The sequence below is a fragment of the Canis aureus genome, chromosome 12, assembly GCF_053574225.1.
Source record: "Canis aureus isolate CA01 chromosome 12, VMU_Caureus_v.1.0, whole genome shotgun sequence".
Taxonomy (NCBI): Eukaryota; Metazoa; Chordata; class Mammalia; order Carnivora; family Canidae; genus Canis; species Canis aureus.
In genome coordinates, this window is record NC_135622.1 from 7456921 (window position 1) to 7473494 (window position 16574).

General features: G+C 40.2%; 1 protein-coding gene across 20 annotated transcripts in view; it reads right to left on the reverse strand.

The window, feature by feature from the left end:
* The window catches only part of PDE4DIP (phosphodiesterase 4D interacting protein), a 221081-nt gene that overhangs the window by 107657 nt on the left and 96850 nt on the right, over positions 1–16574 (reverse strand). For all 20 annotated transcript variants that reach the window (XR_013348904.1, XM_077842606.1, XM_077842604.1 and 17 more), the window contains one exon: positions 4102–4178. Coding sequence is in view for 19 of the 20 variants with exons in the window: in XM_077842606.1 (XP_077698732.1) it covers positions 4102–4178 (77 nt within the window). In the remaining variant the exon portion in view is untranslated. The remainder of the gene's footprint in view (positions 1–4101; positions 4179–16574) is intronic.

Consider the following 16574-nt stretch of genomic DNA (forward strand, 5'->3'; position numbering starts at 1 on the left):
CTCATGGTTCTGGCCCAGCTTTGCTTCTCTGATGTCCTTAGGAATGAATGTCCAGGCACTAACATGAAGCGGGTAAGGTATCACCAGCTTATTTATAGCTAACAACAGCTGCCCTTGGATGTCTGAGGATTAACAATTCGGAGGCAATATCAGGTGCTGAATGATCTTAATTCCGGTTTGGTTTTATTCCTGTTTTAAGCCATTTGTTGACAACCATGGACTATCTTCTTGTTCTCAAGGCAGAGAACAGTATTAAGCATTCATAGGTTCATAACAAATCAAAACTGCTCTATCCAAGCCCAGGTACTTTAATATTTGACCCATACGGTTGTGCCTATAAAGACCAAAGGAGGCTTTCCCAAAGATTATGGATTCTTTGGTTGATAATGAACACTACTCAGCACCATCTCAGAGGCTATATTTATCTTGAGTTCCCATGTCATTATACAGATTGGGAGGATAGGCAGAGGATCTTGGTTTTACAAGGGACACAACTCAAGAAAATAACCCAAGACTTGTAAATACACAGACCTCAGGAATCATCAACTTTGACTTTGACTTCATATTCCTTGACAAATGCAACAGACAAAAGTTAACTACAATATCTTGAGAATGGAAGTTATACATTTTCTAAGTAACTTGGCAAGGAATGCCTGATTTAATGGGCTACAGCTGTTGTAAAAGGGCCTTGAACTTGATGCCAAAAGATGTGGTCTCTGACACTCATTTGAGAAGACTTTAACGGACCTTAGTTTTCTCATTTCTAAAAATGGTATAATGCCACCTAGTTAAAAGTTGAACTGACATAAAACATTTTTTAAAAGCATCACACGAATCTCAAAATTTATTTCTCAATCTAAGTTTTCCTAAAGTCTATTAGCTCATTTAATGACTTAGTAAGTCCTTAGTAATACCAGCATCATGTGTCTGGTTTTAAGTATTCTGATCTTGCTGGACTGTCATTCTAAATAATCAAGAAATACTGTAGAGACAGAAAGAAAGCCAGATCAGATTGAATGTATACTGATCCCGGGATAAAATCTAAAAAGTATTTTTAATAGCTACTTTATCAATATTTGTCATTGAAAAGTAAGGGGTTTTTAATTATAGAAACTATAAATTAAAAAAATAACTATTTGGGATGGCAGGGTGACTCAGTGGTTGAGCATCTGCCTTAGGCTCAGAGTGTGATCCTGGAGTCCCAGGATCGAGTTCCGCATGGGGCTCCCCGCAGGGAGCCTGCTTCTCCCTCTGCCTATGTCTCTGCCTCTCTCTCTTTCTCTCTGTGTCTCTCATGAATAAATAAATAAAACCTTCTTTTTAAAAAGTAACTATTTTAACACTACAAACATATATAAAGAAAAACAGAAACAAGTCTTCTGCCCACCAAAAACCCTAATCTCACTTTTGTGATACAAGTAATGTTAAAGAGTTTGGCATATAACCCTCCAGTTTTTGTCTATGCATAATCAAGCAAACATATAGACACAGAAGGGACTGTTTGTCTTTACACAAAGGGACTTATATCATAAATACCACCTTGCACATTTCCCCTTTGCCCAGTCTATCAGGGACTTCACAGAAAAATAATAATATAGAGCTAACTCATTCTTGTAAATGCATAATATTCCACAATATGGTTACATCAAATGTTTTCAACCATTGCCCTGTTGATGGATAGCTATTTCTTTTTTTTTTTAATTGGTGTTCAATTTACTAACATACAGAATAACACCCAGTGCCCGTCACCCATTCACTCCCACCCCCCGCCCTCCTCCCCTTCTACCACCCCTAGTTCGTTTCCCAGAGTTAGCAGTCTTTACGTTCTGTCTCCCTTTCTGATATTTCCCACACGTTTCTTCTCCCTTCCCTTATATTCCCTTTCACTATTATTTATATTCCCCAAATGAATGAGAACATATAATGTTTGTCCTTGTCCGACTGACTTACTTCACTCAGCATAATACCCTCCAGTTCCATCCACGTTGAAGCAAATGGTGGGTATTTGTCATTTCTAATAGCTGAGTAATATTCCATTGTATACATAAACCACATCTTCTTTATCCATTCATCTTTCATTGGACACCGAGGCTCCTTCCACAGTTTGGCTATCGTGGCCATTGCTGCTAGAAACATCGGGGTGCAGGTGTCCCGGCGTTTCATTGCATTTGTATCTTTGGGGTAAATCCCCAACAGTGCAATTGGTGGGTCGTAGGGCAGGTATATTTTTAACTCTTTGAGGAACCTCCACACAGTTTTCCAGAGTGGCTGCACCAGTTCACATTCCCACCAACAGTGTAAGAGGGTTCCCTTTTCTCCGCATCCTCTCCAACATTTGTTGTTTCCTGCCTTGTTAATTTTCCCCATTCTCACTGGTGTGAGGTGGTATCTCATTGTAGTTTTGATTTGTATTTCCCTGATGGCAAGTGATGCAGAGCATCTTCTCATATGCATGTTGGCCATGTCTATGTCTTCCTCTGTGAGATTTCTGTTCATGTCTTTTGCCCATTTCATGATTGGATTATTTGTTTCTTTGGTGTTGAGTTTAATAAGTTCTTTATAGATCTTGGAAACTAGCCCTTTATCTGATATGTCATTTGCAAATATCTTCTCCCATTCTGTAGGTTGTCTTTGAGTTTTGTTGACTGTATCCTTTGCTGTGCAAAAGCTTCTTATCTTGATGAAGTCCCAATAGTTCATTTTTGCTTTTGTTTCTTTTGCCTTCGTGGATGTATCTTGCAAGAAGTTACTGTGGCCAAGTTCAAAAAGGGTGTTGCCTGTGTTCTTCTCTAGGATTTTGATGGAATCTTGTCTCACATTTAGATCTTTCATCCATTTTGAGTTTATCTTTGTGTATGGTGAAAGAGAGTGGTCTAGTTTCATTCTTCTGCATGTGGATGTCCAATTTTCCCAGCACCATTTATTGAAGAGACTGTCTTTCTTCCAATGGATAGTCTTTCCTCCTTTATCGAATATTAGTTGCCCATAAAGTTCAGGGTCCACTTCTGGATTCTCTATTCTGTTCCACTGATCTATGTGTCTGTTTTTGTGCCAGTACCACACTGTCTTGATGACCACAGCTTTGTAGTACAACCTGAAATCTGGCATTGTGATGCCCCCAGATATGGTTTTCTTTTTTAAAATTCCCCTGGCTATTCGGGGTCTTTTCTGATTCCACACAAATCTTAAAATAATTTGTTCTAACTCTCTGAAGAAAGTCCATGGTATTTTGATAGGGATTGCATTAAACGTGTATATTGCCCTGGGTAACATTGACATTTTCACAATATTAATTCTGCCAATCCATGAGCATGGAATATTTTTCCATCTCTTTGTGTCTTCCTCAATTTCTTTCAGAAGTGTTCTATAGTTTTGAGGGTATAGATCCTTTACATCTTTGGTTAGGTTTATTGGATAGCTATTTCTAGTTTTTTCGCCATTATAAAAAATGAGGTAGTAAACACCCTTCTGTATTTATTCTTTCATATTCGTGTTTTTTTTTTTTAATTTAATCATGAGAGACACACAGAAAGAGGCAGAGATATAGGCAGAAGGAGAAGCAGGTTCCCTGCGGGGAGCCTGATGTGGGACTGGATCCCAGAACCCTGGGATCATGACATGAGCCAAAGGCAGAGGCTTAACCACTCAGCCACCCAGGTGCCCCACTTACACTCTTATTTCTAAAGGACAGATTCCTTCTTCTAGAGATTATTTGGTCAAAGGAAATGTGCATCTTTCACTTTGGTAGGTAGTGCCACAAACCAAAAATGTGGCCATAATTCAAACTCTCATCTACAGTGTATGAGAGTGCCCATTTCCCCCTAAATCTTTGTCAGCCATTGATGTTATTAGCAGATTGTTGAATAGGGAGTTTATAATCTTAGGCCCAGTGAATTTCCAATCTACCTCAAGGCCTGTCGGATTTAGTAACAGCGAGAGCCAAAGGAAAGGAAAGCACATTGTTTTACTTCTTCAACTGGCCATTTCATCCACATGCCAGAGTTAGGGTGAAGGAATTAGGTCCCAATTCTAAAGCTCTGAGATTAATAAACCAGACTCTGAAAAGAACCAAGAGCTCAACCGGTTCAAACAGCAACTCACCACGTTTTATCTAGATGCTGTTTCTTGTCCTGGAGTTCCCGTTTCAGGCTCTCTACTTCAACCTTCAGCTCGATGTTCTGAAAAGCACAGAGGCATTGATCATTATTAACTGTCACAGACCCTCTATCATGGAACCAGGTTCCTTTGGTTTTGCCTTAGTCCACAGCTTCTCATCTTATCCCAGTTCTCTTCATGACCCATGACATAAATGAGATTCAGATGGGTCAGTAATTCGGTCAAGGATAAATGGACTATACAGTTTCGAGATTTCCCCGGAGCTACTTATCTGTTTTTCCAAGCCATTCATTATTGCCCCTGGATGATGAACACCACCAAAGCCTGTTTGTTTTCTAAACCATCAGAGGATAGCGTGTATATTAAAGTAATTTTTTCTTACTAATATAAGTCTGCTTCTGAAAACCAAATTGCTGAATATAGAATTATATTCTAAACATAACTGGGGATTTAATTATTTAAAGAAATCATGTGAACATTTTTTAAAACAATATGGTTCCTTTATCTTTGAATTGGATTTTCATAAATTGCATTTGCTGAATGTGATAGGGGATTCTGACAGCAAATCTGTACAGGAGACCATTTTTGTTGAGATGAAACAGCAGTAAATTATGACTTGACAAACAGAAAAAAGGAAATAAAACCATTCCAAGAGAAATAAAATATGGACAGAGATTTGTTGAAATGTTTTCCATGGAACATTCAGTACAGCTTGAGCGGCCTGGTGTATGGTGAAGGGTGGGAAATCAGTACAGAAAATAGTTTTCAACTAGTTTGTGAAAGCCATGTTAAGACGCCCGAATAGTAGTCGGTAGAGAACAAGAACTCATCAGGGAGCTTTAAGCAAAATATTGCCATGATCCGGTCTGCGTTGAGGAAGGAGTTTACAGTAGACATAAAAAAGAAGAATGAGTCAGGAAGCAACTGCTCAGAAAAGACAGGGACTGTCTGAGGCCAAAGAGGTATAGGGAGAAAGACTCAAAAGGCATTTCCAAATCCATGGGGCTTGCTGGTTTGTGAGGGAGAGAGAGAGAGAGAGAGAGAGAGAGAGAGAGAGAGAGAGGAGCAGACAATGCTGAGAGTAATGCATACTATTAACTAAAAGAGGGTACAGAAAAAGAGGAGCAGGTTTGTAGGGGAACCTGAGAGTCTAAAAATACTAGTCAAGGATTTGCTTTATTAAGGCTTAGAGCTGAGCTACACAGAGATGAGTTAGCCCCTTCCCTGAATACATAGGATTAAACAGGGAAAATTGCATCAATACTATGTTATGGACTCTATCATGTGCAACCCAGTTTTCCCCCAGGTATACTGTGGTTGCTTTCTTTTTAAATGAAGATAATAATGTCTATTCCACAAGGGGTTTTGTGTACAGATTCAATGTGATAAGGTACATAATACACCTTAAATACCTGGAATCACTTGAACTCTGTGTTGCACACAGCTGCTCAACAACCTTTGTTCACTGGCTAACTAGTACCAGTCAAGAGATCTCAGCCTCACTGGGAAAAATATTTAAATATAAAGGAAGAATAAATGGAATGCTAACTACAGTGGAATTAAAAAGAGTAAAAAAGAGGATGGGAAATGGAGGATGCAAAATCAGTGGGCTCTGTCTGTTCCAAATCCTAGATAAGAAAACGAAGGGCAGCCCTTGTGGCTCAGTGGTTTAGCGCCTGCCTTCAGCCCAGGGCCTGATCCTGGAGAACCGGGATCCAGTTCCACGTCAGGCTCCCTGCATGGAGCCTGCTTCTCCCTCTGCCTGTGTCTCTGCTGCTCTCTGTCTCTCTCTCTCTCTCTCATTAATAAATAAATAAAATCTTAAAAAAAAAAAAAAAAAAAAAGAAAATGAAGTCATTATGTGAATTAATGTGGCAAAAGATTCCAGGTCTCTCATTTGAAAAATAAGGAAATTGAAACTCGAAGACTTCCTCTAAGATAAAAACAAAAATTGAGTCCAGCATTCCATATTTGGTTCAGTATTTCAACCAGAGAGCAGCCCAGGAAGCACTGCCAATTTTTGCTTGATTTAGTAGAATGTGGTAAATTATAGAATTAGGGAATGTTTTACATTAGGCAGTAAGTATAGTGGTCAAGAGCGTAGGCCTTGAAACTGAGAAGAGGGCTTGGCAAGCCACCTACCCTCTCTAAAAGCCTCAATTTCCTTGTCTATCAAAGGAGAAGCATAATGGCACCTCTCTTATTAGGGTATTAAGATTAAGCGGAATGATGTACAAGACATACATTGCACAATACATGGCATGCAGTAAGCATTCAGAAAATGTTTGTTATTATTAACTATAAAAACAAGAATTTACCCTCCCTGACTGGCTTAGTGAACTTCTCAGTCAGTCACATGTTAAACTAATGCTGTCATGGAAAGGAAAGAAAATTACTACACCAAAGGTAGGCTACTCCAGACCCCTGCACACAAATACCCACCCAATTTGCATAGTCTTCACATGAGCTTTATCCTTCTGAGATAAGTAGAAAACAGAAAGGAAGAGAAAGAAAAGAAAAGAAGAAATAGGAAAGACGAAAAATAGAATTACTTCTCCAGCAGGCTTTGGCATTAGGTCTACTCAGACAATAAAGTTTATAAGGCTCATGCTGAACTGCTAAAATAGTTTCATTTCCACAAAACTAGATCCTAAATCTTATGATTAGTTATTCCAGTGGATCAAAGTACTTGTAAAATCTACCACTTGGAAATGCAAGTACATACCAATTTACAGCATTATGGTCTAACCCTTCTGTAACCACTTTCTGCAGAAAAATCTGCATGGTTTACCACATTTATCCATTCTTTGTTAGCAAATATTCATATGTAAATTGTTCAATTCTAAGTACAGCCAGAGTGGATCCTAAATTAACTGCATCTGCTTATCTTATCACCAAGTCTTGTCAGCTCTTTGTCAAGATATCTGAGGAATTTTTTTAAAAAGATTTTATTTATTTATTCATGAAAGACAGAGAGAGAGAGAGGCAGAGGCACAGGCAGAGGGAGAAGCAGGCTCCATGCTGGGAGCCTGATGTGGGACTCGATCTCCATCTGGGGACTCCAGGATCACGCCCTGAGCTGAAGGCAGGCACCAAACCCCTGAGCCACCCAGGGATCCCCTGAGAAAAATTTTATACTCAAAAAAGGAGCAGCAGGGCTGGCGGGTAGAGGGCCTCTTTTTCTACATGTCCCCAGAGGAGTATTCACTCATCTAACTAAAGGAAAAGTTTCACTGATGAAGCTAAAATTAAATGACTGGAAGTACAATAAACCCTCATTATAATGTCAAGACCTAGAGCTTGAGAACTAAACTAATGATGAGTTTATAGATTTACTATGTTTAATCAGACTTTCTCTGTGTTGCAACTTGTCTTGTTTCCAGAAATGTCATGTGACCAGGGTGTTAACAGCAAGCAATGTTAAACACAGGATTCTTCTGACCTGATTTCCACCCTGGTTTTTACTGCAAAGTTCAACACAGAACTGGGCTAAGAGTGACCAGTGGTAACCAATTACCTAACTCCTCTCCAAGGTTTCAATTTTAACTGTACAAATTGATCCACTGCTCATAACTTCATATTCATGCATGTGTTTGTGTGTGTTTTTATTAATCTTCAATCACCTTGAAGACAGGGACTATGCCTTATTTTGTATCTCTCATAACTTGCTGCTGGGGTAAGAGCAGGCACTTAAGAGAAAAAAAAAGCTGGACAGCATACATTCATTGATAAAATCAGCAAGTAAAAAAAAAAAATCAGCAAGTAAACTATGTGCTAGAGATTAAAGGTCGCTAAAACCAAAGTTCTTCCCATTGTAGTTCTTGATCTCAGGAAATTCTGAGCGTAGTAAAATGAGAACTGGGATCAGTGAGTGAAAGAAATGGGTATCACATCTTTGCAAGACAGCAGGTTATAAGCCATAGAGGAGCACAACCTCCCATAGAATAGCACTTATTTGGAACAAAAATAAATATGGCCAGATCTCACTTTAAATCAATTCTGTAAACTAAAAGAATTCAAGAAGAAATAGGCTAGCAGGAGGAAGAGTCTCAAAATCTTGTGGGCATTATTCAAAGTGAAAACTAACTCTAAGTAGGTGAGTTTTATTTTAAAATCTTTTCTTTTGAGAACTGCATCTCATCTAGAAAAAGTATAGTTCATAAATATTTTTTGCATACAGAGGAAATGTCTTTTCTGGACCTCTCTGATACCACTGGGGCAAAGGCATAGCTCTATAAAACAGGGTGAAGTATTATTTTCATAAGGGGTTCTTTGTGTCCTGACCAAGGGACAAATGAGTGGTCCCTACAAATCCCCAGAAACGTATTGTAGTAGCTTCCAAGTGATTTCTTTGTAGATGAAGTTGTTTTCCATTCACCTAGTTTTATTTTTTTTTTTTAGATTTTATTTATTTATTCATGAGACACACACACAGGGAGAGGCAGAGACATAGGCAGAGGGAGAAGCAGGCTCCCTGTGGTCACTGTGTGACCTTGGACTAGTCATCCCCAAAACTTTGTTTTTATACAATTAATTTAAATCAGAGCTTTTCCCTCTTGCCCATAAGAATTATTATTACACAGCCTGCACTGCTCATCTCAGTTGATGTGAGACACCTAGTCAGAAAGTGTTCAAATCCAAAATGTAATGTGCTTAGACCCTAGGGTAGAGGAAAGACTCTATTCAGTCCCTATCTTTCTAAAGTCATCCACTAGCATGGTTAAGCCCCAAAATGGACACATAGGTTGCCCCAACATGTGACAAGTGTCCTTTGTTGTCAGGGAAAGGCAATAAGGCAGTGTCTTCAATCTCAGTAACCAGAAGACTACAAGACAATGGCACTCTTCTGCCAGTCAGTATCTCATCCCCCAAAGGGATGGAAAAAACCAAGTGGGAAAGTTTCAGCTTATACAATACAAAATACAAGGATCCACATCCTAATAACAAAACTTCTCTATTCAGGTCACTCTTTCAAGCCCTACCCACACCAGTTCTTAGCAGAGGCCTGAAAACAATACCATTTCCTTTCTAGCCCAGTTTACCTTGGTTAGACAAGCAAGGACTGAATTGGCATTGAGGCAGTAGATGGGTTCTCAGGTGATAGGGTATTTGGACAGATGCAGTCAGGGCTCAGTGTGTGTGTGTGTGTGTGTGTGTGTGTGTGTAAACAAGAAAGAGAGAGACAGAAAGGACATAAAGGGTGCTCACTGGGTAGCTGACTTATGAGATTTGTTTACTCATTTGTACTTTCATCCAGTTAGTTACCGAGGACTTACTTTGGATGGGCAAGGTACTGGAAAGAGCAAGGCAGGCATAATCACAGTCCTCAGGGGATTTACAGCTATAGAGGCAATTAACCAGATGATTATAATAATAAAGTGTGACAAGCAGAGGAGACCTAAGGGCACCTGGCTGGCTCAGTCAGTGGAGCATGCAATAGTTGACCCCACGTTGGGGGGGGGGGGGGTACTTAAAAACGAAATCTTAAAAAACAAAACGAAACAGATGAGAGCATCAGCTGAATGGAAATGCACACATGTGAGAGGTGTAAATGGCAGCACAGGCACACATCCTGTAACTTCTAGCTTTCCAAAGAAACACTCCGAGACTCAACTCAGATATGTCCTAACTTGGGTTGCCCTTCCTCTCAGCTCCCTCATTTTGATCGGTCAGGGAGGAGGGCTATAAATCTGAAACTACAGAGCTGCCAGGGAAAATAAAGGAGGTGGTACTCAGGGCAGTGGTATGGTACAATGCAGTGTATGTAGAAGCGGCTTTTAGGTAAACAGGCTTGAGTGATGGAAGGTAGAAAGGCCCACAGGGACCCCCTGGGTGAATACAAACAGGCCTATCAGGTGACCCACTTCAACATATGACCAATGGACTACTTACAACCAGTTAGTTACCAAAAAAGGGAAGATTCCATACGTGGCCATACCTCCTCACCCTCTGACTTTAAATACGGCCCCCACCCACTGCCTCCGTGCAGACAGCCTCTCCTCTGCGGTCCTGCCTGCCCCCCCCCGCCCCCCCCCCCCCCCCCCCCCCGCGCTCCCTTGCGGTGTATTCAATAAACTTCTATCTCCTTTGTTCTGCTTCAAGTGAATCCTTTCACTGTCTGTCACAGGCTTCCACCCAATCTTCACCTCACATTTAAGGGCCCCCGTCCAATCAAGAGACACCCCATTTAGACACCACAGTGTAGACTTTACAACTAAACCATCCTGGGTTCAAATACAAACTCTTTCACATTCTCTTATGTTGAATCACATCAAAGTGCAAATATTCAACTATTTTTTACAGTTTCACAGTTTCACATAGTTCATTATCTACATTCCAGAGGTAAAACCATATAACCCAAGTTTTAGTTGCTTCAGGTGCTAATAGCACTACCTTTCAGGTATTGAAAAATTATATTGAGAATTAAAGAAAAAGATGTAAGTGAAGACACTTGACTTATGGTGGGTGTTCAATAAACATTAAGTAAGATGCATAGGAAGGAGAGAGAGAGAGCTCTTTCTGGCCAACCCTGAGTTTGGGAACCCAAGAAAAGATGAAGGAAAATGGGCCACCTGGGGGGCTCAATTGGTTAAGTGTCTGACTCTTGATCTCAGCTCAGGTCTTGATCTCAGAGTCATGAGTTCAAGCCCTATGTTGGGCTTCACGCTGGGCAGGGAGCCTACTTTTTAAGTAAGAAAAAGAAGTGACTTTCGATTTTGATGGTGCGGGAGCCTGCAGGGGAAAGGGAGAGGCAGGGAGTTCATGAGAAATCTCTGTACCTTCTGCTCATTTTTGCTGTGCACCTAAAACTGCACTAAAAGATAAAGTCTATTTAAAAATATTGAGGAAAATATGAGAGGTGTCTTGGGCTTGTTTTATTTAGACTCTGAGATCAGAGCTCCCAATATACACACTGCCTTGGTGTTCATACTGTTCTGTAACTTAAACCCTTCTCAGCCACCCTAAAAATCTTGGTGGAGTCCCAGCAGCCTCTGTTGATCTGGCCCAACTGAGCTGGCAAGTGAGAAAACATACACATAAATATCAATGATCTCAGTGATTCTCTCCCCCTACCAGCACATTCCTTAGCAGGATGAATCTCTCTCACTTGGCTGGAGCTTCTCCGTTCACAAATAGGCCTGGTTGGGCTTAATTTAGCAAAGTGCAGGCCTCCTGTTAAAGTCAGGGGTGAAGAAAAAAAAAAAAAAAAGTCAGGGGTGAGGCTAGAGCCCCTGCAATCCCCAGGACACCTTGTGTGTAGACAGGAATCCAGCCCCACTGAAGGGGCTGAAAGGCTTACTCTGAATGATTTGTTTCCTTCAGCTATTCAGGAAGGGGAGCTCAGGGGAAGCATCCTGTGCTTTCTTTGACTTCTCTTTGGGCAGCAGGTATAGAATTGGGATAAGTAAAAATTTACTTTGGAGTTAAAAGTATAAAAACTATATTAATTTTTCTACAGACAAATCGGTGCACAGGACAAGAGGAACAAAGGAGAACAGTAGAAAAACTTCAGAGCAGGCAAAGGGAGGATTAAGGGACGATAGATTGCAGACTTGGTTTTGATTTGCATTGCTGTTCCAAAGTACAAAAATACCTTCAAAGGCCTAATAGAAGAGAAAAAGAAGATATACCAATGGAGTGTTGGTGAGGCAACTTTGCTCTGCTAAGGAGAGCAGCATCCTAGGAGAGCAACAAAATGGACAGACTCATTGAACATCACATTCCGTTCAATCTGGCTTGCTCACCTGCCTCTGAAAGAAGGAATGGAAGCAAAAATAACTATTGTAAGCATGAGTTTACTTTCTGTTTGTTCTTGCTTTGTGGATGGTGGTAAGACCCAAAGGAAATAAGGTTTGTAAAGCTACTCAGAAATGACACAAGTGCAAGGTTGTGATGTTAATAAAAACTTAATATAAAAAAAAAAAACCTTACTATTTTAAAGTTACCATGGCATCTAACATGATCTGACATTCATGTCCAAATTCAGCTCTCGGGATCCCTGGGTGGCGCAGTGGTTTAGCGCCTGCCTTTGGCCCAGGGCGCGATCCTGGAGACCCAGGATCGAATCCCACGTCGGGCTCCCGGTGCATGGAGCCTGCTTCTCCCTCTGCCTGTGTCTCTGCCTCTCTCTCTCACTGTCTGCCTATCATAAATTAAGAAAAAAAAAAAATTAAAAAAAAAAAAAACAAATTCAGCTCTCAATTCTGGATTGATACTTGCTTTGAAGTATTCTCCAAAAAGGATAAAGCCACTCATTGGTGTTCTGCCAAGCGCAGGACAAAGTCCATTTCTCACACTGAAGCTTGCATTACAAACTGGAACAAAGTTCTAGCACCTGGCAGTCACTCCTTGGAAGCCTAGCTGTGTCCTGAAGCTAGGTGCTATGACCAGGTAATTCTTCTGAAGTTATACCTCTGCTTTGGACCAGGAACAGCACTTAGACTGTAGATTCCAAGCTGTTGGAATTGTCCAGGATGGCAACCACAAACCACACACATGTAGCTACTGAAGCCCTGAGATATCACTAGTCCAAACTGAGATGTAATACACATTGGGCTGCAAAAACTAACCACAACTAAAGAATATATAAAATCTCAATAATTTTCAAATATTGATTCATGTTGAAGTGGTAATATTTTAATATTTAATGTTATTGATTAACATTGATTATTGATATAAAATCTCAATAATTTTCAAATATTGATTCATGTTGAAGTGGTAATATTTTAATATTTAATGTTAAATATATTAACATTAATTTCATGTGTTTCTTTTTACTTCTTTTGTAATATAGCCACTAGAAAACTATAAGTACATTTGTGGCTCGTATTATACTTCTGTTAGACGGTGCTGCTCTGTAAGATGTTAGGTAAAAGATATACTAGTTTGAAGTACATTGCATGAAGATATGCTCTGACCTGCATCACAGTTAGTTCTGTGGTATAAGAGCACCTTTCAGAGTTTTTATGCAGTTGTGGCATTCATCAAACAACAAAATACAGAAATGACTCCAGCCAATAATAAGTGAAGCAAAATTATCTGGGGGAGAGGGTGGTGGTGATAAGAGGTGATACCAGGTGACTTGAAGAAGTCAGATCACATGGGTGCCTGGGTGGCTCAGTTGGTTAAGTTTCTGCTTTTGGCTCGGGTCATGATCCCAGGGTCCTGGGATTGAGCCCTATGTTGGGCTCCCTGCTCAATGGGGAGACTGATTCTCCCTCCCCTTCTCCCTGTGCCCCCTACTTGTACCTCCCACTACTGGAGCTCTTGAGTCTAACTTACCTCTCTCTCTCAAGTAAATATATAAAACCTTAAAAAAAAAAAAAAAGATCACAGTATTAACCAAACTATGTCGACAGTAAAATCCAAGTGTCAGGAAGGCAGGCCCCCTCTGTCTTCTCACCATTGTGTCCTCATCACTAGCACAGTGCCCATAAACACAGAAGATGATTATATATTTATCAAATGAAAAGATGTTCAATTTAAAAATATAACCCAGGGATCCCTGGGTGGCGCAGCGGTTTGGCGCCTGCCTTTGGCCCAGGGCGCGATCTTGGAGACCCGGGATCAAATCCCACGTCGGGCTCCCGGTGCATGGAGCCTGCTTCTCCCTCTGCCTGTGTCTCTGCCTCTCTCTCTCTCTCTGTGTGACTATCAAATAAAAATTAAAAAAAAATAAAAAATAAAAAATAAAAAATAAAAATAAAAATATAACCCAAACAATTCTCACCATCAATAATTTCCTCATCTTACACTTTCTTTTCTCAATTTGTTGGCTTTCTACTTCTGCCAACCTTAGGAGAGACTGCTCAGTTCTAGGAGGTTTACCTGGAATACCAGCTTTTGGATCTCTCAGGTGGAGGAAATAGCAAAGACAGTCCCCTTTCTACCTTTTCTGTACAGATCAGCCTCACCTGCAATTTCCAGCATTTGCAATCAATCAGCAAACTTTCTAAGTTTCTATTATGGATTCAATACTAGTGAAGATTATGTTGAAGCTACAGAGGAGTTTGAGATCCAAGTGTTTATAATTTAGAAGGAGATAAGAAATATATGCAAGGAAAGATAATTGCCAGCCAGGGATTAAATAACAGGTGCCAAATAATACATCTGAACTGTAATTGCTGGAACAGTAGAGCAAGTGAAAGATGATTTCAGGCAGTAGTGATGAGGAATGGCCCACCCAAGCAGATGCAATCTGAGTTGGACTCTGAAACCTGAGTAGAGTTTGGAGAAGCAGAGAAAAAAGGATACAGGTGTTCCAGGTGTGAACAAGGATGTGTCAGCAAGAATGAGCACACATGAGGGGGAGTGAGTCACTAGGAACATATTTGCAAATACATAGTGTGAGCATCAAGCTTGCTTCCTATTTCATGAAGGATACTGAAAAAACTGGAAGAAAACTCTGACAATCACTTACCATCACATCTAGCCATCCATCAGCATCTGTGCTCCCATTTGTCTTTGCACTTGTGATCACAGATCAACTGTTCATACTCTTGTCTAAAGCCAAACCTCCTACCTACGCATTAAGTCTCATTCTATCTACTAATAAAAATTCTATCCAGAAAGTCTCTCCTCTCTCCTCTACCAATATTTCACTTTCTACTGGACAATTCTGTTGGTATATAAGTGGCTATTATTTATCTATCTTTTAAAAAATCTTCTATGGACCCCACACTGTTACTAGTTACTGTCCTGTTTCTTTGCTCTCCTTTGCAACAAAGGTCCTCAACATACTCAGTAGTACTCACTGACTCGGCTCCTCCTGTTCTTTTTTTTTAAAACTAATGCAATCAAAAAAAAAAAAACTAATGCAATCAGGCTTTTGCCTCCACTTGTCCACCAAAATGACTTTATGATCAAGATCACAGGGGGGCATTCATGTTGTTAAATCCAAAGGTTAATTCTCAGTCGTCATATTACTTGACTACCATCAGCATTTCATAAGGTTGCTCCCTCCCTCTTCCACTACACACTTCCTTTATTTGGCTTCCACAACTCCAAACTCACCTGGTTTTCATACCATTTCACCGGTTGTACCTTCTCTTTCTCCTTTGTTGGTTCTCCTTCCTTTGTCTCAAGTGTCAATGTTAGAGTGACCCAGGGCTTTGGACCTTTGGTCTTTTTATCCTCCCCCTTGTTAGATCAGACTCCCTTGGTGATCTCATCCAGTTTCATGGCTTTAAATACCAACTATATGCTGATTCCTCCAATACCTATATCTCCAGCACAACCCTTTATCCAGAACTCCAGACTTATATGCTCAACTGCTTACTTGATATTGCCACTGGAAATGTTCAACAAATATCTCAAACACAAAATGTCCCAAATTAATTCCCACTCTCCACCCTCAAACCTGCTCTATACATAGCCTTCCCTATATTTCAATTATGGCAACTCCATCCTTCCATCTGCTTAGGCCACAATTGACCTGACTTACGTGACCTAACATTTCCACTACTGGGTATTCACCCAGGAGAAATAAAACAAAACTTGGACATGAAATTTCATAGCACCTTAATTCATAATAGCCTATCACTGGACACAACACATACATTCAATAACAGGTGAATGGATAAACAAATTGCATTCTATTCATACAATGGAATACTACTCACCAATAAAAAGAGATGAGCTATTGACATAACAACATGGATAAACCTCAAAACCGTAAGTCCAATACCAGAATCTACACCGTACTATTCCATTTACATGAAATTCTAAAATAGCAAAACTAAGCTATAGACAGAAAGTAGATCGATAGCTTCCTGCAGGGGATTGGCAGCAATGGGACATAAAACAACTTTTTGGGGTGATGGAAATGTTTTACATCTCAACTGTGATGTGATTGCGGCATGGATATATACATTTGTTCAAATTCACCAAACTATACACTTTACACAATTGATTTAAACAAAAGATCAAAGAAAAACAGAAATGATAAGAGTGGCAGTGCAAACAGCCAAGTACAAAAAGGTAAGCAAAGAGTTCAGCAGAGACCACGAATCTGGGATGCCTTCATTGCTTCAGGTCAGCCTTGAGAACTATAAATGTTGTGAGGGTAAAACACAGTAACAAATCTTCCTCTGTTGGCCACTAATATGTTTATTTGCTTCCTTTTTCATCTTCTCTCTGCAAAATAAGTGGGGCGATTGGAAAGACTAACATGGTTCCCTAGGATTCCTGCCTCCTGGTATTCACACCTTTGCATAATCTCTTCCCCTTGAGTATGAGCAAGATGTGTTATTTACTTCTAACCAATAAAACATGTCAAAGGTGACAGAATGTCACTCCTATGACAATGTTAAGTTTTAAGACTCCGTTTTGCTAGCAGACTTGCTCTAGAGCCTGTTGACTTGATGAAAGAAGTGGCCACATGGCAAGGAATAGAGGTGGCTTCAAGGAACTGTGAGCTGGCTCTAGCTAACACCCAGCAAGAATCCAGGACCCTTAGT